General features: G+C 40.2%; 3 protein-coding genes across 4 annotated transcripts; 1 reads left to right on the top strand and 2 right to left on the bottom strand.

The window, feature by feature from the left end:
• Positions 1-161: 161 nt before the first annotated feature.
• On the top strand, positions 162-3,630 carry usb1 (U6 snRNA biogenesis phosphodiesterase 1). Of its 2 annotated transcripts, XM_022746240.1 has the most exons (7): positions 162-475; positions 1,579-1,718; positions 1,819-2,002; positions 2,121-2,174; positions 2,331-2,436; positions 2,678-2,758; positions 3,231-3,630. In XM_022746240.1, exons 1-7 carry the CDS (start codon positions 318-320, stop codon positions 3,336-3,338), a joined length of 831 nt encoding a protein of 276 aa, XP_022601961.1. In that variant the 5' UTR covers positions 162-317; the 3' UTR covers positions 3,339-3,630. The 2 variants fall into 2 exon arrangements, with proteins under 2 accessions (XP_022601961.1, XP_022601962.1); XM_022746241.1 differs by lacking the exon at positions 2,121-2,174.
• Positions 3,631-4,628: 998 nt separating this feature from the next.
• LOC111222488 (group XV phospholipase A2-like) lies at positions 4,629-13,375 on the bottom strand. Its single transcript, XM_022746239.1, has 7 exons — positions 13,103-13,375; positions 10,886-11,042; positions 9,050-9,168; positions 8,771-8,869; positions 8,197-8,421; positions 6,911-7,023; positions 4,629-6,420 (listed from the first exon to the last, which is right to left on the bottom strand). Exons 1-7 carry the CDS (start codon positions 13,251-13,253, stop codon positions 6,019-6,021), a joined length of 1,266 nt encoding a protein of 421 aa, XP_022601960.1. The 5' UTR covers positions 13,254-13,375; the 3' UTR covers positions 4,629-6,018.
• A 226-nt stretch (positions 13,376-13,601) lies between these two features.
• On the bottom strand, positions 13,602-19,718 carry LOC111222526 (phosphatidylcholine-sterol acyltransferase-like). The gene is made up of 7 exons (XM_022746289.1): positions 19,327-19,718; positions 18,201-18,357; positions 17,655-17,770; positions 17,444-17,539; positions 16,008-16,232; positions 15,542-15,737; positions 13,602-14,799 (listed from the first exon to the last, which is right to left on the bottom strand). Exons 1-7 carry the CDS (start codon positions 19,475-19,477, stop codon positions 14,436-14,438), a joined length of 1,305 nt encoding a protein of 434 aa, XP_022602010.1. The 5' UTR covers positions 19,478-19,718; the 3' UTR covers positions 13,602-14,435.
• Positions 19,719-20,601: the final 883 nt, after the last annotated feature.

Raw genomic sequence — 20,601 nt, 5'->3', positions numbered from 1 at the left:
TTGACAAACTAAAATATCTTTTCATCACAGTATATAAAAAAACATGGTCAAGCGCGGTACAAATATTTTAGCAAACCTCTAAAGCCGGAACCGATTAGCGGTACTGACTGTGTTTCACTGGGAACTATATTACCATCACAACAGGTTGTTTACATCGGAAGCGCGGGGCAGTGCGGAACACACACCGGCTGATCGTGTGAATTCAAGCTAACATGTCACTTTCCCCTACATTTTAATAACTATGTCACTTCCTTTGGGTCTTTTAGATAGTTTACATGTTTAATGAAAGTCTGATGTGACTCTTCGCTGACTGGAGGATGTTGGTTGGCTACAGCAGCAGCTCGGAGGAGGAGGACAGCGAGGCGGCGGCTGGTCTAAACAGTTGCTCCCGAAAGTGTCAAGAGGAAGATGATGATAACGATCTCTGCCCAGTGAGGAAGAAACCCAAAACTGAAGAACAGGATATTAAAACAAGGTGTGTGTTTGTGTGTAACTAGGGATGTGTGGTAGCAGATATTACAGTTCACTGTGAAATGAAGAGCATCTTCATCATAACTGATACAGACACACAGCTCAGAGTATTCACTGAACCGTCCAAAGCATGTTGAAGTTCATTTGCAAAGTTTGTCCCAAGATGGGCTTCATATACAGGTTAGAAAACACAAAGAAATAGATAAACAAGGTCCAGTCAGCTGATTGGTGAGTCACAGCTTAACCCAACATCCGTGTACACGAGACAGTTACAGCGGATAGCCGATAGTCGATAAATGATTACTTTTTAATGTTGAATTTAAGCTTCTTCCTCCTGGACGAAGGTTCATAGTCCTAAAGTGCAGAACAAAACAATATAGAGAGAGCTTTGTTCCAGCAGCAATGTTTTAGTTTATTTATTTATTTATTATTATTATTACATTTGCCCTGTGCACGTGGTGTTCTCTGTGCTGTGTGTTGGATGTGCGTCTGTAGGACAGATGACTCTTTTACTGTGAACAGAATTTACCTACGGGTATAAATAAAGTAACTTACTTACCTACCTACCTAAACAAATGCAAAATGATTCATAATAAAAGAAAACTCATCACCAGTGAGCACCTTCATCTATTGGTCTCCTGTGGTTAGAAAGCCATCTGGCCAAAGGAAGTTTTAAGAGAAGTTATTGAACAATTAAACATGGCTGCAGCCAGAGTAACTGAGCCAGAACATAAATAATTTTATACATGATAAGATTTTATTAGCTTCCCACATAAAAACTTTGATTATGTGATTAAATATTGTTTCAAGACACTTTATTGTTGTACAGCTGCTTGATACCATGAAGTTTCTTAACCTGAATGTGAAAAAATATGTTTAAAATGGTAAACACTCAGATGAGTCTATTGCAACTTCACTTACTACCGCTTCCTGTTTCTCAAATTTTAACACATGAACAAGATGGCTTCGGAAAACTGTTTGATAGATTTCACGTTAACCTTTCAATGTAATTTATTAACCTTAATTGTTTCTTAATTGTAGTGTAAGATGTGAGTCTTTAAATGAAACTGAAGACATATTGAATGACATTGGCTGTGTGTCCTGCAGGCTGCCTCTCCCTGGTTGCCTGCTGGCCATGTTTCCGGACGAAGTGGACACACAGACTGAAGACAGCTCTCTTCACGGTGGACGTGTCCGCTCTTTCAAGCACGAGAGAGGAAACTGGGCCACTTACGTTTATTTGCCATGTAAGACTTGACCACTAGATCATCAACCAAAGTTGCATCCTGAGTACTCCCATCTGGTTTCTTATGTACATGTTTTCTCTCTGTCTCCTCTCCACATCAGACCACCCTGAGGAGGAGTTCAGGGAGTTGCTGGAGGAGCTGCTCTCAGCTGCGAGGGCTCATGGTGTGGATTTGACCCCACAGGAGGAGTTCCACCTCAGCCTGTCTCAGACGGTGGTGCTGAGACACCACTGGATTCAGCCCTTTACACAGAGCCTCAGGGCAGACTTGGCACACTGCAAACGGTTAGTTTTTCTACTCATGGCCCGTTGTCAATTTAAAATAGGACGGTGGCCGAGGACATAGACTTAGGGAAATTTTAATTCTAGCTGAAACCTCCTGTTTCTTGTTTCTTGTTGCCAGGTTTGTGTGCTCAGCAGGGAAACTAAAGGTCTATTGTAACGCTGAGGGGACGAGGTAAAGTCCAAGCTTTTCATTTTCTCTTTTTCTTGACCTGTTTTTATGTGTCTGACTTGTCTGCTGTCCTTATGATTCTGTTTTCATTTCCCCTGAGCACCAGTTCGTCATGCTCTGACGGCCTGTTTGTGTTTGCTGTCTGTTTGTCCCCTGCAGGACGTTCTTGGGTATGGAAGTGTACACTGGGCATGCTCAGTTGTTGGACCTGGTCCAAGTTGTGGACAGAACGATGATGGAGTTTCGCCTCGAAACTTTCTACAAGGTCTCTGATCAACAAATGGATTTTCTCCTCTGAGCTCTGTTGCCAAAAAAAAAAAAAAAAAGTTTGTGTGTTGGAAGCGTTGCTACCTGGATAACTACAGTGAATCTGCAGAATAATCAGCCATTTAATGATGTGACGTCATTATCATGTCTTAGGAATGTGAACAAATCATCCAAAAGAATCTGGAGGAGTGCACATTCATGTCTTAACCCCGCAATCTTCCCTCTGATGTATCGTCTAGGAACCATCTTTCCATGTGAGTCTCGCCTGGTGTGTTGGAGACCTGACAGCGCAGATGAAGGGATGCCTTCAGGAGCTGCAGGTACTGAGATCTCTCGTTTCAGTCCATCCTCAACACTGATGTCACTGTGTGTCCATCCTTCCCTTTAAATAATATGTTTTTTCCTAATTTCAAAATCTAAGGGTGTACTACAATTCAGTCCATTTTAAGGTGCCTATGTTTGTTTGGAGCCAGACAGATCGATTGATCGGCAGGCCAATATATCGACAAGTATTAGCTTATCGCACAAACATGTCGCTCTTCTGGTCCTTATGTCCACCAAGGAGACTGACAAGTTTTTGTTTTTTTTTTTGGTAAAATGTCCCGATCAGTATATATCTTATATATAGATATAATTCATCTTTATTAAAAATGAGTGTTTATGCTAAAAATGGAATAATGCCAATATGTCAGTAAGTCTTTTAAAATTCAAATATCCCTATTGGCCTCAAAATTCATGATGATTTACCAACTGATCACTGTTCTTATGTGTCTAATTATTTTAATTATTAAGCGTGTGGTTGATGAACATGAAGAGGGGCCATTTCGTCTGAGGCTGGATGGCGTGGAGCTGCGCTGCCGGACAGGGAACAAAACTTTCCGCTTCCCCCTGGAAACCTAAAACCAGACAGAACTGAAACATCTCATGTCAGGTCATGAACCACATTGCAAAGCCAGGGGAAGGACTCACCTCATACATTACAACTGTTACTCACATTTTGACCATAAAGAGGACAGTAACACATCAGCTGTCATCACACAGGGAATCCCCTTTAATAACTGCTGAGACATATGTAACATGTCCTGCCCCGACAAAGACAATCAGGGTTTAAAAAAATGTTATTGTATTTTTTTTTCGTTTCTCACTATTTTAATACTGAATATAAATAAAGTTGCTACTCATTTTATACTTACTTTTGCTTTGGACAATAAGATACAACAAGTTGTGTTTAGAGTTCAGAGGGGTGAAGTGTGACTGAAACAAGCTTTGATTCGAGAGAAGCTGCACATGTGAGGGGGGCGACATGCGAAGGCTTCAAAGAAAGGAAGTTGTGGACTTAATCAGTAATGTAATCTCAACGAGTGGTTCCGTCATATCTTGCCATTTACCTCATTGACAAGTAAACAGAGCGATTTGAGGAAGCGATTTGTCATCACTTACAGCACAGTTAAAACGATTTCTGTCCTGTGCTTGTCCAGAGAACAACTGCCCTGTCCGGAAGAACAAAAACATTAATCTGTTGAATGCGGTTAAAGGGATTTACTCCACAAAGAAATGTCAGTGGCTGAATGTAATATTTGACATGTTTTACTCTGTTGAAGGCAACACATGTTTATGACACACAATCCTAAAATAGTTCACAGCAGATATGACACTTGGAGTATATCATCTTGGTCTTCCCCAGTCAGGGCTGGATGGTACAGTACGATCACCCAAGTCAGAGAGATTCTGGCTGCCTCTCAACAAGGACAGGGAGTCACGATATAAACTCTATATAACATCAGTCTGACATTTTCGGATCCAAACGAGAGGAAATAACAAATAATAAAACATACAAGAAAAAGATCTGATTTGTTCCATAAAGTAATAAAAGTCCCATCATTGGTGCCTGTGTAAATCCAGCCTCTCCAGGCACCTGGTTCATACTAAACTTGTCAAAACATCTGTGCAGAACCATTAAAATATACTTTATAGAACATGAAGTATAAGGAGAAACAGCCGTTCCTTTGTGATGTATGGACAGAGGTAAAGCAGGAGTGCATGCTGGCCAGGTTGAAGTAAAAGAACTTGAATAATGCATGAATGTTAAACCACAAGCTGCAAAAAAACAAAACACTTCTCACTATCATTTGGCTTTTTTTTTTTTTTTTTTTTTTTTTGCCAAATTAGAAAAACATTTTCATACAGCCACCTAGAAAGTTTGACAAAAAACAAAACAAAACAAACTCAAGGTCCACTTTTCTGGTGCTTTCACCCACATCTCATGATCTTCATCAGCAGATACAGTTGTCATCATGCGACCTAACTACGAAACTACGGTCTGAAGTTCAGACTCAAGTTCCATCCATAGGTCATGTGAGGACAACTGGGCTAACCTCCACAACAACTGATCAAAACTTTATTTATTGATGAAGACCATGAGAAGCAGTTGAAAGTTTTTTGAAAAAGTAAGTGGACCCATAGTTCAGATTTTTTTTGTCTAACTTTTAAAATGTCATTTTGTTTTACTGTTGAGTCAAAGCAGATTTTTCAAGTCTTTCAAAGTCCACTTGTTAGCTTTTCCTGGAGCTTTCAACTGCATTTTTTTATGGTCTTCATCATTACACAGAACAAGTTCAATGAATGGAGCCCACTCCTTTCATTGATTAAGGCTGTGAGATGCAGTTGAAAGCTCAAGAAAATGACAGCAAGTGGACTTCAAGTGAAGATGTTTTTTTGTCTATAACTTGAAAAATCTTGTTGTTTGACCTTGAGTGACTAAAATCAACTTCCACATATGGTTCCAGTCCTTCACCACACGACTCATGTAACATGGACAACACAATAAAAACAACAAAGTTGGACCATCAAGGACTTACAGCTTGGCTGCATGCAAAACATATTTAAAAGAAAAAAAAAAATCAACAAATGATTCAAATGACAAAAAAATTAATCAAGTTGTTTTTGGTAAAAGTCTAAGATTTGTTAACTAATCAAATATATAATATATATATCAAATACGTGTGTTTGTGTGTGTGTGTGTATATATATATATATATAAAAACAAAGACTGACACATGATGTGTTGCACTAGGAAAGATGCAAATAAAATATGTGCTTGACCATTAATCCTAACATCAAAGTCAAAAGGAGTTCAGAAATCTCTTTCACAACACTGATAAAAGCTCTGACTTCCACATCTCAGAGAGTGGCACATACAGTTTATCCCTGGTTTTTCACATGTCTTTTTTTATCATAACATGGATTTAGTAGGTAAAATCTTGAGCTCTTTCAAATCTGAGACCAATATAAAAGTCATCATATTTAGGCTTTTCAACAGTAAACAACCTGACATTAACATAAATTGTATAATTACAGCTATAAAATTAATTTAAAACTTCGATTCTGCAATATTACCCTACAAAACTACAACATTTTTTCTGGAGCAGTGTGGCATGTACAAGGGAATACTTTGGCAGTCGATGTTCAGAGAGACAGACAACATGAGTTAGTTCCTGTCTGTCCTTCTATGGCTGTGAGTGTGACTGTGTAGAGTTTAAATATTACAGCGATTGTGAGTAAAGCGGTCTCCCTGCCGGCATCAGGGTGAGAACAGCACGGTCTTGATGTAAGCCACAGTCGTCATGTTCAGCAACATGTTCACGTGTTCGTTCCCTGGAAGCTCTTTTAACATCACAGGCTGTTTCTGCTTTCCTACCCACCGCTTACACTGGATGGCGCTCCGCAGGTTCACTGTCCCGTCCCCGTCGCCAAACACCACCGTGGGCTCCACGTCGGGGAATTTGTCAGAGTACTGGAAGGCCTCAGATGTTTCGACGCCGCTGCCATATAAGCAGTGGACGGCGACGCCGGGGGGTGTGAGGTCGGTTACCAGTGGCTCCGTGTCCTGCCGCATCTGCCAGCCATCCTCAAAACCAATGTCCGAGTAGAGCCGCTTGTAGTCCTGCAGAGTGTAGTTGGCGGTGGGTGTCTGCACCAGGACCTTAAGGTGGAGGGCCAAAAATTAATAAGTTTTGTTCACACTATTACATTTTTATCTTAAATAGTAAAACAGTGCATCATGTGGAGAGACTTATTTAGTAACTATTTAAAAGGTTGTTGTTTAAAGTTGTTTTGGCTAACACGCTAACAAACAGTTGCATTAGCATTCATTTTAAGTTGTGTTTTTGTGTACTTATATCCAATAGTCACTTTCTTTTTAGCTCTGTTTTTGGTCTCGACCAACTCTTGAAGAAAATATCTGGATCTTTAGCTGCTAAATACAAAATGCTAAAGGTTCACCCGCTAGTTGCTTAGCTAGCAGTAGCATACAGTGGGATGTTGGTGCTGCCCGCTGCAGCTGGAAACAAGGGTAATGACAGTTGAGTCCGCTAGACATTTACTGATGAATGCATGTGTACCAACGTACATGAACACACACACACACACACACACACACACACACACACACACACACACACACACACACACACCTCATCTTTGGGCCAAGAGTGGGCATAGGGGAGCAGCCAGGAGGTGGAGACAGCAGAGCGTTGCTGGGAGCGAATCTTCAACGGGCTAATGACTGGGATGCGGTTATTGTCACCTGTAGGACGAGAAAAGAAACCAGTGACAGAGAAGTGAAACTGGAAAAAGGATTTCTAGACCAGGACCTAAAAACCCAACAGTTTCATTACGTGATTAAAAAAAAAAAACACTTCTCATGTCCTGAGAGACGTACAGTTGAGGTAAACCTACTGAAAACTAAAACTGCGACTTGGCACTTAAATGTATGTGTTCATTATTTTATTTCAAACTGAATGAGCCTGATGAACAAAAAATGTGAAACTGTCCAAAAACTTGGTGTCCGGACTGTACCTGAAAAACATGGCACGTAAACATACAGTATAATGTGTTGCACAGTATCGTTTAACCCTGAGTATATCATTATTTGATTCTGCAAGGCAACAGTTACCAACATACACAATCTGATGCAACTCTCCTTTATGCAATTTGTTCTTAGCAACTATGAACTAATCTAGTAAAGGAACAAATGTTGGATGAGAACAGCTACTTTATATTACCGGGGATTATTACACAGGCTTCAATTGCTTCAATTAGAGATGTATTTGGCAACTTCCTCCTTTGGTGTCTGACTAAGATGGCTTCACAGATGACAACTTCACAGGTAACGCTTCTGGATTGGGTTGCGAGAGCTAAATGTAAATATAATCACTAATTTTGTGTGTAAAGTCATGTGTAAATTGACAGTGTGTTTCAGGGTCAGCGCTATCATACAATGAGAGGGAACAAGCAGATGATGCTAACCTAACTGACGTTTCTTTTTGGGTCATCAAGCAAAAGGTGATTGGTGCAACATTTTGCCTTTGAAGATATGGTGCGTCAGCTCACATCATAATTAAACAGCATTTTAAAAAGTGTGACATACAGTATGTTGGCCATACTTCCATATCATCTCTTTTACTCTTGAATCCATGTCTGCTTAGGGTGTGAGGCATTTAGTAAGTCTCTTTATGGTGTAACACAGAGACCATTGATGCAAGAGAGACCCTGTGAATGCTTATTTACTATACTTCTGCAGATATGTAGGTTCATGCTTGACTGTTTTTTTGTTGTAACAATTCAGAAAAATGTATTTTAGATTATTTATTCTTTGTAAGAGAAGTTATGATGTAGTCTTAACGTACAACCCAACACAGTCAGAGCCACAACATATGCAGAGTAGTACTGTTTCCGTAGAATTGGTTCTATCTCTTACCAGAGATGATCACGCGGAGGGTCTTGGCCACCCCGGCCCACGGTGGTCCCAGACAGATGAAAGCTTTGATGTATTTGTCTTTCCAGGCTTGAGGCTGCTGGTTGAGGAAGTACAAGGTGTACATGTTGCCCATACTGTGAGCGATGAGCACCACAGGCCCGCCAGCTTTCTCTGCCATCTCTTCAATCATCTGCTGGAGCGCCAGGAAGTACACTTTATTCTCATCTGGAAGAGCGAGAAAGAACGACAGAGGAGATGAGTAAACAAATGAAATTCTCTGCATTTCCAACATTAGGGCGGAGCGCTTCCAAGTCCTAACATTCGATTGGTCCCTGGTTTGGACAGAAAAGCTCTAACAGCAGCACACCAGTTGAAAAATGTGGCCTGATGGGTGAAATTGCTGTATATACCTCCTGGTCTAGTGAGGAGCAGCTACATGAACCAGACAAAGTATTTTAGGTTTTACAGGTGAGGGTTCATCATTCATGGGTTAGGGGTTAAGACCAAGGGAGGAGATGTTAATCAGGGCTAAATTCCAGCAGTTCTCCGAGTGTGTTTGTGTGTGTTTGCTTACTCGGGGCTTTCCTCCAATCGTAAGGAGCACCTCTGACATCGTCATCTCTGGTGTAGCCCCAGTCTACCAGTGATTGCACTATGGTAAAGAAATACATGCCTAGGAGACACACACACAAACGAAAAAAAAACATTAAGCATCACACATTTCAGCCTATTCCCCAAAACATGAACGTCCTTGTGTACGTTTGTGAGAACACATTTAGACGTTATGCGAGAGGGTATTTTTGGAAGTTCTCACCTCTCTATGGGACTGTTTGGTTTTGTGCCTTCAACTCACCCACACTGCGTTTGCTGGGGTCCAGATACTCCAGTGAATACGTCTGTCCGAACCCCGGGATACGAATATCCACCCCCGGAGGGGACGAGGTGGTGTGTGTCGTCCTGTTGTAGATCAATCTGCACACACACACACATTCACAAATTGTCACAAGGAGATCACTATTGGTTCTCCACAAACACTCAGAAATAGATCTTACTACAAGGCAACAGAAACACTTCCTGTTTTGTTATTCACAGCAGATGTGAGAAAGGACATCTGGGTTTGGCAAGCAGAAGTGAACATTTACATTTAAATTTTTTTTTTTGGACACTTTTGAAGAGCAAAACATCTATGATTGCTAGAGAAACACTCAAACTGGGTTTGATTATTTCTCAAAATAGTACAAATAGTAATCAGCATTAGAAATTTTCTTTACCCATGAGAGTTTAAAATAAATTCACCTTTACCAAAATGTATTGAAGTTATTTCACTAAAGCTGCCAACCAGTGACTCAGACAGTGAAACCTTTACTGTATCCATTTAGTGTGATGCATCTAAACATGCACAAACCTGTAGCATGACTCTCATGTCTCACCAACTTTTTGTATTTAGCCAGTCATTCAAGTTGTCACGGTTCTAGGTAATTTCATGTACATGGATTTAAGCGTGGATTTGTTCTTCATAGGTGAAATCTTACGTTAGCTTGATCTGATTGCTAATGATTTGATGCTAACCTGAATTTGATTTCATTAACAATAAGAGGCTTTATTCAATAAATTCAGAGGTTTCGCTGCTACAGTCTTACTTGGTCTGGTATGACCACTAGCTTCTGAGAGCTAATGTTAGCTAATATAATGTGTAGGTTGTTGAAGAATTGTCAAGATCTATATGTAATTGTTTCAATTTTACAATATTCACAATAATGTGTAACTTTTACTTACACATAACAAAATATACAACAAAATAGACACAATTTTTGTTGCAGATTAGAATATATTTAAGCCGGTTAGTCAGCTTTAAATTAACTTTTGTGCAGCTTCAGTAAAAATGTACTGTTTGTTGTGATTGCCATGCCAACCAAGAAAGTACAAGCATATGATCAGCCAGTTATTTGAGTGCTGATCATTGTTTTCCTCTATCTACTCTACTGTTGCTTTCATTTCAAAACAAGAGCACACCAATAGTTAAGATAACTTTGTTCAAGACTAAACACATCAACCCTCCACCTATTTAATTGCATCATGACAAAGTTCTCATTTCTTTAAGATATTGTAGTTCACAGTTCTCGTCTCTAAATTGATTTAAAAAAATACAATATATATTTTCTGAAAACAGGATTTTGTTCCAGTAAAATATTAATTATGTTGAATGGCTAAAAACACAGGATCACTGTTAGTTGATAGCTGATGGAGAGATTAAAGGAATTCTATCTCACCCTCTGTTTCCATACATTCCTCGTTGATAAACGGAGGGTTCAAAGGTCAGTTTATCCAGTGTAGGTTGATTCACGGAAAGTCAACCAGGTCATTGAACCCATCTACCTACTCCCTATTGAAATTTGGAGTTTGCACCATGCCATGTTTTCACAAAAATCTAACTCCACAAAAACAGCAAAGGGAAAATATGTATCCTATTTGGCCACCACAGAAAAACACCACACTTACCATCACATTATAAGTCATTATAAAATATCAAAAAGATGTGTTTTTCAACATTTAAAAGAATCTCCCTGTTATAATGCCATACAACTGGAAAAACGGTGAGATGGAGAAATTCATCAGGAACCGACAAACCGTCCTTCGTTGATAACTGTATTCAAACAGAAAGACCCACACAGGGACACCCACGTCATACCTTATGTTGTCTATCCAACAGTCGATGGCTACAGGGACCAGCAGCTCCAGGTTGAGCCACAGAGTGAAGAAGGAGTCAGTCTTCTTATAGCAGATGTAATGGACAACACTGGGTTTATCCAGCTTCGCCTCCAACTGGTTCCCCAGATCCCCAGGAACTGCAACGAGTAATGTGAGCTCAGAGTTACTGCAAAGTCACTCTGATACAACATTTCTATTGTAAACAGTTATAAAAAATTGATGAACAATAATGGTCTTTAATAGGCTTCTGGGCTATTAACAGGATCCAAAAGATGAATCCTAATGACTTCAATTACCATAAGATGCCCCTCCGGGAAGAAATGTAATACTTCCGGTGAGTCTTTCATCTTCACCATAAGGTCAAAATCTCACTTTCTGCAATACTTTAGTTTATGACTAAATACCTGCAAATCTCACCACATTCCCATCAGCCTCAGCTGTACTTTGTGTTTTTGCTAATTAGAGAATGTCAGCAAACGCGTTGAACATGGTGAACATAGTAAACATCAAACCTACTTAAAATCAGCATGTTAACGCTGCCGTTGTGATCATGTTAGTGTGCCGACATTAACGTGCATTCCTGAAGTTTCCAAGTAAAAACCAAAATAAATTTGACCATTTATTTTTATATAATAACTTCTGAACAGCATTTTTGGACATGAACAAGTCATTTGACTATTCGGGGCCCTGTCACACACAAAGACATGTCAGAATGCTACTTTAAAAAGGTATAGGTAAATAAATGAATACTTAATTGACTGAAACTTAATTTGTACTGATACTTTAAAGTGTTTATTGAGTGAACACTTTCAAAATTAAAATTGGTTCACTATTAAGTCTAAATTTGAACTGTGAATGAGTCAGTATGATTCAGATTCGCATATACAATATGGAAACTATCTCTCTGAATGTGGTGCATTCACATGAATTCTGAATAAATGGTCAGTGTTTCGCCTTTTTAAGCTATTTGTTTAGCTTCATGTCCCACTCTAAAATACTTATTGTACATTGTTGTAGGGTTGAAGGTCGGGAACTGGTTAGAATTAGTAGGGAATGACTGTATAATGTGGTGAGATAAATTGCATGGTACCTTCATGGACACACTGGCTGTTTAACCACAAGCACAAACAAACATCAGTAGGGCACTGTGGATCAAGTAGTTACACAGACGCTTATCACACACTCAGACAGAGCTGTGGTTGGACCTTGTCCAAACACAGATAAAATTACTCTGAAACCAAGACCCGTTTAAAATGGCAATATATGTTATGTTGTAACTCTTAACTTGGATTGTGAATTGCAATTTACATAAAAAGTTACACACTTTGTTGCAAGGTCAAACAGAGTCCAGGGAAGGTTAAACAGAGACTTCCCCAGTATCCTGAGAACTGAACTGGCTGCAGTGCTGGAAAGTCAGTCTCTCTTCCAGCTCAGTCATATGACCAGAGGACTACTCCGACTGTAAACAATCCCCCTCACACACACACACACGAACAGCTTTAATTCAATACAAGAACAACTAGTAACATGTCTATAGACACAGCGGTTAAATGTGCACTCTATTTAACAATTGTGTATTAACGCAATCGGTAATAACTGTTCTCTGTTTGTGATGATCCTCCTGACTCACTTCCAGCCGAACTCCGTTCACGAATATAGTGATGTAAGGACGCCTTCCCTGAAAGCCAAATTCAATCATCGACAAACGATGACTAAGTATTTTTCGGAGTCGTTGGAAACCCGTTTTCGATACAACATAAACACAATACTCAAAAATTGCATTTTTTCCAAACACAGATCAAGTACATCCTGGTACACGCCTCTCCTAACGATGACTCGCTGGATGTTTTGATTTGAGGAAGATAATGGGACCGACAGGCCAAACATCTCATAAAGTGAAAAATAAATAGACTTATATACAGACTGGATGGATGTGCGCAAGCCGAATTGAAGAATAGCTAAGAAGTAATTTGAAAAGCTAATCATATTGTTTCCAGCTTTGTGTGACGTTAGCGACAAGCAATGACAGATTAAAATGGTTGTATTTTGACTAGAGTTTGGCCTGTTTTGAATATCGCCCACCGTCGCTAGCTGTTGTTGTGACTGAGAGGTGACAGTAAGTTGCGCAATTATTCTGCAACAGATGGCCAGGTGAACAAGCCCAGAAACACTGTAAAATACAGCAGAAGACACTTACTGAGGACAACGGGAGGTCTTGGGGGCTGACAAGACTTGTCGCCGAGACATTTCTCCAGCGGTTTCCCGCTGCTCCGATCCGACAACAGCAACAATAACAAACCGACTGGGAGCAGCGAAGAGATAGCGATTATCCGGTGCCCACCCGCCATGACTTCTGATGTCTCATAGCCGAATGGTCATGATGTGTATCTTCGGTGTGTGAGTTTGTGTGTGTGGGTGTGTGTGTATGTGTGTGTGTAGCTCTGCGTTTGAGTTTCACTGGTTCACTGCTCGTTTTTTTTTTCTTCCTCTGATCGTTTACCACAACGTGACCGTTGACGCTGATTGGTGAACGAGAAGATGATGATCACGAGGTCCTCAACAGATCACAGAGTAATCGACCCGGCAACGCAACTTCAGCAATCAAGTCTAAACTTATCGACTCAGATGTAGTGGGACAGATAAAGTTTGCCATTTGCATTGGATCTATAACATGACCTAATCACTTGACACGTGACTTGTGTGATCATATATGCTTTATTATAGGTGGAAACATTCAAACTTGGCATGTTTATACGGTAATATAAAATATCCTTATCATTTTACATCATTGGTTTCATCTGCGTGTACAAGCTACTATAAATTACTGAGGATCATTTCTCGAAAATATTTTTACGGATGTCTGTAACTATATAAATCCTAACAGAAATATTACAGTTATATCATACACAATAATAATAGGCTACTGGTGAGGTCCCTATAACCTATATGTTCCTTACAGTCATGCTCTATCGATATTATATGACAAATATGTGTCATTGGGCGTGTGTGTATTTTAATATAATAACAATGTGATTATTAAATCATCATTCATCAAAAGTAAACAAACCAGAATTGTTTTTTAAAGATGTTACAGGATTTGATGTTGCCGAATGATTTGTGATAAAACCACACAGACTACATCATCAAAAATCCCTATTACTATGTTTTTAATTATTGCGATAATGTTGTGTACCATAATAACCATATTATATCTCATCATGAGCACCATAAAATATAAGGCAGACACAACAAAATAGGCAGCTTGGGAATATAAATAAAAAGATGGGGGTCAAACCCATATTGCAAGTCATCAGCATTTAGTTTTGATAAAGGGGTCATGGTTATGGGCTGGGGGGTCAGGGTTAGGTTACTTGCAAGTCCACATTGGTTTGGACTTACTTGGGCCAAGACAGGGGTTGGAGCTATTTATAATGTGTTTTTTTGCATGACACATGAACAGACTGAAAAGACTAAAAATCCAGTACTACATGTGTTTTTGTTTTTGTCAAACTCTTAAATGCTGTTGTTTTCTAATCAGTTCCAGGTCTGACATCAATTTCTTGAGGTATGTCTGATTTGCCCTCCAGGATATGCTGGATTTGGTTGAGCACCTTTTCGTGGTACACTATATCAAGGTGGGTCAGACCTCGGTACTCAGTTACATGAACAGGCTGCTCCTGCTGCCCTTTCCAACGTTTGCAAAGACTCATGCTAAAGCTGTCCACTGTGTCGTCCCCATCGGCGTAAACAAAGTCCACTGGGTCCACATTGGGAAACTCCTCATCATAAATGTAAGTTATAGGAGTGGGAAGACCAACTCCATACATACACCACAACTCAACACCAGGTGGGTGGAGATCACCAGTGAGGTTCTTGGTGTCCTCCCACATGTACCTGAAACACACACAGACCAAAAATTGTTGGTTACTGTAGATTTAGAGGGGCTGATTGTAAGTTTTCTCTGCCACCGAATGTGGTTTCTTATCAGGAGCAGGTGATTGTCACTTGACAAGAGCTTAAGCTTATAATACAAAAGGTTATAATACACCCACTGAGCAGCGCTACAGTGAGCTGGGGCTAGCTGATTAGCATGCTAACTTTAATAGAAGAAAAGAGTTAACATTGGTGTTGTTTTCCACCACTGGAGGCAGGTCTTGGTGATAAAGGTGGTAAAGAAATGAAGTTTGATGCTGAACCCACAACACTTCTTGTCTAGTAAGTAAACAGCTGTTAATGCTAATGCTGGCTATGTAGCGATAGCAAAACTTACAAATAGGCCCCCACTGTAGCCTATATGCTGGATTTGAAAATGTCTGACCATAGCAACTCCCAGCATTAGTGTCAAATAAGCCACCAACAGGTTGTGTATGTTACTCATCAAAATAACTTCACAGATGCTCTAAACACACACAAAATTTTAGTGTATACTGTAGACTTATCTGCTGCCATTCACATAATCAGGTTCTTGTGTGCTATGAGGTCAAACTGATCATAAATCAGCACTGGTGCTACATAGTCACTACTCTACAAATAATTTAGACTGACGCAGCAATATGGTACATCTAAAATTTAAGGTGGGTAATGGAACAGCCTTTGTTAATCAAGGCGGAGTAATAACATCAAAGCTGTTAGTTACCAGCCATCCTCAAAACTGATGTCTCTGAAGAAGCGCTTGTAATCCTGGTTGGTGTAGTTAAAGGTCGGTGTGGAGACGAATACGTGATCCTTTGGCCAGACTTCCTGAAATGGCAGCATCCAAGGATTAGTTGTTGCCATCCTCTGCTCCTCACGGATCTTGATGTTGGAAATCATCGGGATGCCGTCATTTTCACCTGCAGTGAGCAGCAAGTCAAAAATACAGGAAGGTTATAAATCACAGGCACAGGTGCAAATATGAATGTATAGTTTTGCAGATCATGCTTGGTTAAATGGATCAAATAGGAAACACTCGATCAAAAGTGGGGGTTGTTTTAATGTTCCAGAGGGTGTATGGGAAGACTTCTTTGTTATATTAACAGCATCAGGTGCAGATCCACTAACTAGCCTCTTCTATTGTATTCTGTTCTATTGTATTGTATTCTACTTCAAGTCCTTTGCATTACCTGATGCCAGGACTCTAAGTGGTTTAACAGCACCCCCCCACGGGGCTCCCAGGGAAATGAAGCCCCTGATGTACTTGTCCTTCCAGGCCTGAGGCTGGTGGTTGAGAAAGTAGAGGACGTAGTGGCAGCCCATGCTGTGTCCCAGCAGGTAAACAGGATGCTGGTACTGCTCGTACATCTCCTCAACCAGGTTCTTCAGCATTGTGAGATACTCTGCATTCTCATCTGTGGGAGGAGGCAGGACAGGGGGGTTGCAGGATGAAGGCAGGGATTTCAATAAGTGCATACTAGCACCTTATAAAGTTGTTACTGTGTGGCAAACATGCGAGCTAATGGCTGCCTATGTATGCATCTAGCAGAGTCATTTTTTTGGAGTAATGTTTCTGGCCACCTGAACATGCCTAAATGTAAGTCAAATATTCACTCTCCTTTTACTTCTGTTTTGGTCTCCACCAACTCCTGGGAAAAAAATATTGCTGTCTTTAGCTTCTAGATATTTGACTTTATCAGCTGTGGGTTTTTCATACATGATCCTTTTTAAATCACGTGTAGTCATTTTAATTCCTGTTACAAGCTGCACCAACAATATTTTTATATTTATAAAGCAGATGACAAGTTGTAACGTGGAAGGTCTCTCTCTCAGTGACAAACCTACAGAGAATTATCCGTTATAGTTAAGGTTACAGAACGTCTTAGCTTCTTTCAGCTCACTGTTTCGGTTTCATAGCCCACAACTTTACTTTTTTGATTCAGTTCTACTACTCTCATCGACATCGCTTCCACTTGCAAAAGGCAACTGTTATCTAATAAACCCACTACTTCACTACCTTTCCATCACTAAGGATGGGCAGACGATATTAGCTGGTGAACACAGTGGAGCATTTCGCCACTAAAGGGCTGAATATTTCCTCGCAGGCGTTGTTGGAGACCAAAACAGAGTTAGAAAGAGAGTGAATATTATTTATCAGGTGACCACAAACACGACTCTAAATTAATGCTAATATTGCTCTGTGTTTGCCAAAAGTGTGTATATAAACAACTGTCTGCTTACATGTTTATACTCAGTGTTGTTTTTATAGCTTGTTCTGCTGCCTCAAAGTTGCCAAAAACATATAAAAACATTGATGAATTGAGCTTTATGAGTATCATACAATTTATTTCTATTGTCATGAGATTTTTTTTCTACCTGTGTTCTAATTCTGTTGTTTCTCATTAGTACCATCATAGAGAAAGGGGGGCAGAATACCAACTCCACAGGACATTAGTATTTAAAAAGGACAAGCTGAATTGGCTTCTTTTCCTTTCAGATGGACTTTTTACTTCAAAGCCAGCACATGCAAAGTGCCAAACCTTCATTTACATATTCTCTCAAGATAAAAATTTCCACGGGTAAGTTTGAGTGTATGTGAAGGTGCATGTGTATTCATGTTACTTACTAGGCGCTAATCTCCAATCGTACGGTGCCCCTCGGACTGTCTCATTTCGGGTGTAGCCCACATTGACCAGATGTTGCACCATGGTGTAAAAATAACCTGCAAAAAACAGCAGATATCTGAGTCTTTTGTGTCATTCAACAAGAAAATGCATGAAAATACGACAGAATCACACCCCACTCCCAATCTACCAGTACTGTAGTATTTCTCTCACCAGCCAGTTTGTTATAGTCAAGAAACTCAATGGCATAGGTCTGCCCAAATCCTGGAACTCGCACCTGCACCCCTGCTGAGTTGGATGACCGCCGAGTCGTCTTGTTGTAAACAAGTCTGAGGCATGCACATGGACATTCATGTTAATCTACTTGGGCAAACACATTCTCTAATGTGATTCTAATAACATCTGAAAAAGAACAAAAATATTTTGGTCTCTCCAGTATAATTGTTCTTTCTGGTATTGTCTGACTGGACTGGGACTGTGAGATTTAAAGGAGCAGAGTAACACAATCCTTTCATTATGTACAGTAACACTGAAATCTGAAAGGAAATCACCAACAGAAATAAACATGACCCTAATCGGGATTCACTCAAAATACAATTTCTGATCAATGATCAGGATTTTTTGTTGTGATAAGCAGCAACATCTGCTGTCACCTGCGGTAAAGCAAACATGTAGAGCAAAGGGAAAATGTCATCAAGCTGCTTGCAGGTGAAAGGTAATACAGCTAGAGCATAGACATTTAAGGTCATTCAGTGTTACCTAATGTTATCAATCCAGCAGTCTACACCTATAGGCATAAACATGTTGAGGTCAATCCACAATGGGAACCAGTGTTCAGTTTTCTTGTAGCACATCCAGTGGACCAGCGTCGGCTTGTCAATCTTAGCTTCCAGGCGGTTCCCCAAGTTCCCTGGTACTGGAAACACAAACACACACATCAGTGAATCACTTTGCAAGGTAAGCACGGAAAGGTGAATTATATCAAGGGTCACTGGCTTCCAACTTGGGGGTCCCAACACCCCCAAGAGGTCACAAGATGAATCTGAGTGGGTCACAAGACAATTATTGGAACAGGGGCAAGTAACTCACAGGTTCTGTTTTCCCTGTTATGGCTCTTAAAAGTGATGCAATGACATATATAACAAGAGATGAAAATTAAGGAATCCTGAGTCAAGGGGCAAAGAGGAGACATAGTGTCTCAGCCAAAAATTGACTAATGGCCAAATTAATGGTCTTCACAAAGCCAGACAGAGCAAAACCCCTAAAACTGAAGTGTGGACAGTCGGAGCACAGCATGACCACTCAATCATGTTTTGGCTCTTTGTGCCTAAAAAACCTTAGTATGACCTAGATAAGGAGGAAACAAACAGTAAAATACAGGGTCAAATGTACAGAGTACAGTGCACAGTCTCACTGATTGCCTAGACATCAATACACAGACAGACAGAGAGACAGACAGGCAGTTTTTCAGACAGTTTATATAGATAGATAGATAGATAGATAGATAGATAGATAGATAGATAGATAGATAGATGAGTGGCCATTAACCCCTCCTTCCCAACACTATCTGTAATATTTGTGTACAAGCCAGTTTTGCCATAGGCTTGCTGTCATAATTTAAAATTAATTAAAGTAGTCTTTAAACTTGACACGGCACTTCAGTGGTTCATACTCCCAAATATATTTAATGTATTTCAATTAAATTAGCACAAACCAGGTGACACACATTATGCCACTGCCCATGGAGTTCTGGGCTCTTGCCCAGGTGGTTATCAGGCCAAGGCAGAGTTTAGATCCTGAAAATGGAGAAATATCTGCAGGGATGTTACTCTGGCACCTAAGATTCTTCAACAACACTACTTCAACTTTCTTCAACCACACTTACCTATAATGAGTGGTGGAGTGCTGTTGCTTGGTGCTTTGGATTTGGCGTTGGGTGGGAAGACAACGTTGACGATCCAGAAACCTGAGGAGTGATGAAGCCCCAGCAGAAACACAACCAGCAGCACCGAGCAGGGGTGCACAGCGGACCCCATGTTTCCTCCAGCCAGCTGTGCTGTTGGACAGCGCTTGGTCTCGGTTTGAATTCCGCTGGAGGCGGAGGGGGAGGCGGGCCGGTCACAAAACCGTGAGGTCAGACCACTAGAGACGTTAGGCTTTTATTACCTGGTCTGCTGTAAAACTGTATTCAATCCTGGCCAACAGGGTGGAGAGAGAGCAACATATTAGCATGTCTGACTTCTTTTAAGGTCTGAAACACTTGGTTTACTGAAAAGATGATTCACCAACCCACGCGCACACACTCACGCGAACAAACGGACACGGACACGGACAAATAAAACGTGTAACAGTTACCCATTGCCCTATTGATTCTTCCAAGCCACACGCATTTATTTACTCAACAGAATGTAAATGATTAATAAAGAGCATCGACGAGATAATACGAGACGGAAAAGCAAAATTTTAGGGACATTCATTACAGGTATTATATTTATCTAACGGTTATTCACTTTAAATAAATTATGTAGCTACGCCGTACCGTTAAAGTTTCAATATAGAAAATTTATATTGCGTAGTTAAATATTTGCATGAGAAAACTTACTTAAAAGCCAAAGCTTCCACTTCACACGCTATACGAAGAGTGCCCTGAGATTCTGTTATGATTTGTCGCTATATAAATAAAATTGACTCGACTTCACACACAGCAGATTCCAGCTGAGAGTCCGGACAACGAGAACTTTCTGCTCAACTGGTGCTGCCTTCAAGTTTCTCGTAAAGTCCAGATCTATAAGACCTTTTGTGTGGAATTAATAATAGCTTGTAACAATAACACATTAGGTTATCATATCATCATAACAGAAAATAAATGTTTAGCTGTTGGTAGTTTTGTTTCAGCAACCAGTGCACAGACCTTTTTTCGCTCAACATAGCCAGAATTAAGAGGAATGTTAAGGGTAAAACTGATGTACATATGTAGCGATTAAAACCGCTAATTGTTGCTAAGACCTTCATTCTCTGTAACCCCCAAATGCACCATTTAACCTGACTATGTGTTCATTAAATGCACAAAATACCACTTTGTATTCAAAATTTGAGACACTGCTTGAAGGCAGCTTGTTAAAACGTAACCTAGCAACAAGGCGTCATTAGCACAGCAGGT

Source organism: Seriola dumerili, unplaced genomic scaffold (genome assembly GCF_002260705.1).
Source record: "Seriola dumerili isolate Sdu_G_001 unplaced genomic scaffold, Sdu_1.0 BDQW01000097.1, whole genome shotgun sequence".
NCBI classification, from domain to species: domain Eukaryota; kingdom Metazoa; phylum Chordata; class Actinopteri; order Carangiformes; family Carangidae; genus Seriola; species Seriola dumerili.
The sequence above is the reverse complement of the archived record's forward strand: the minus strand, read 5'-3'. Positions and strand labels throughout refer to the sequence as shown.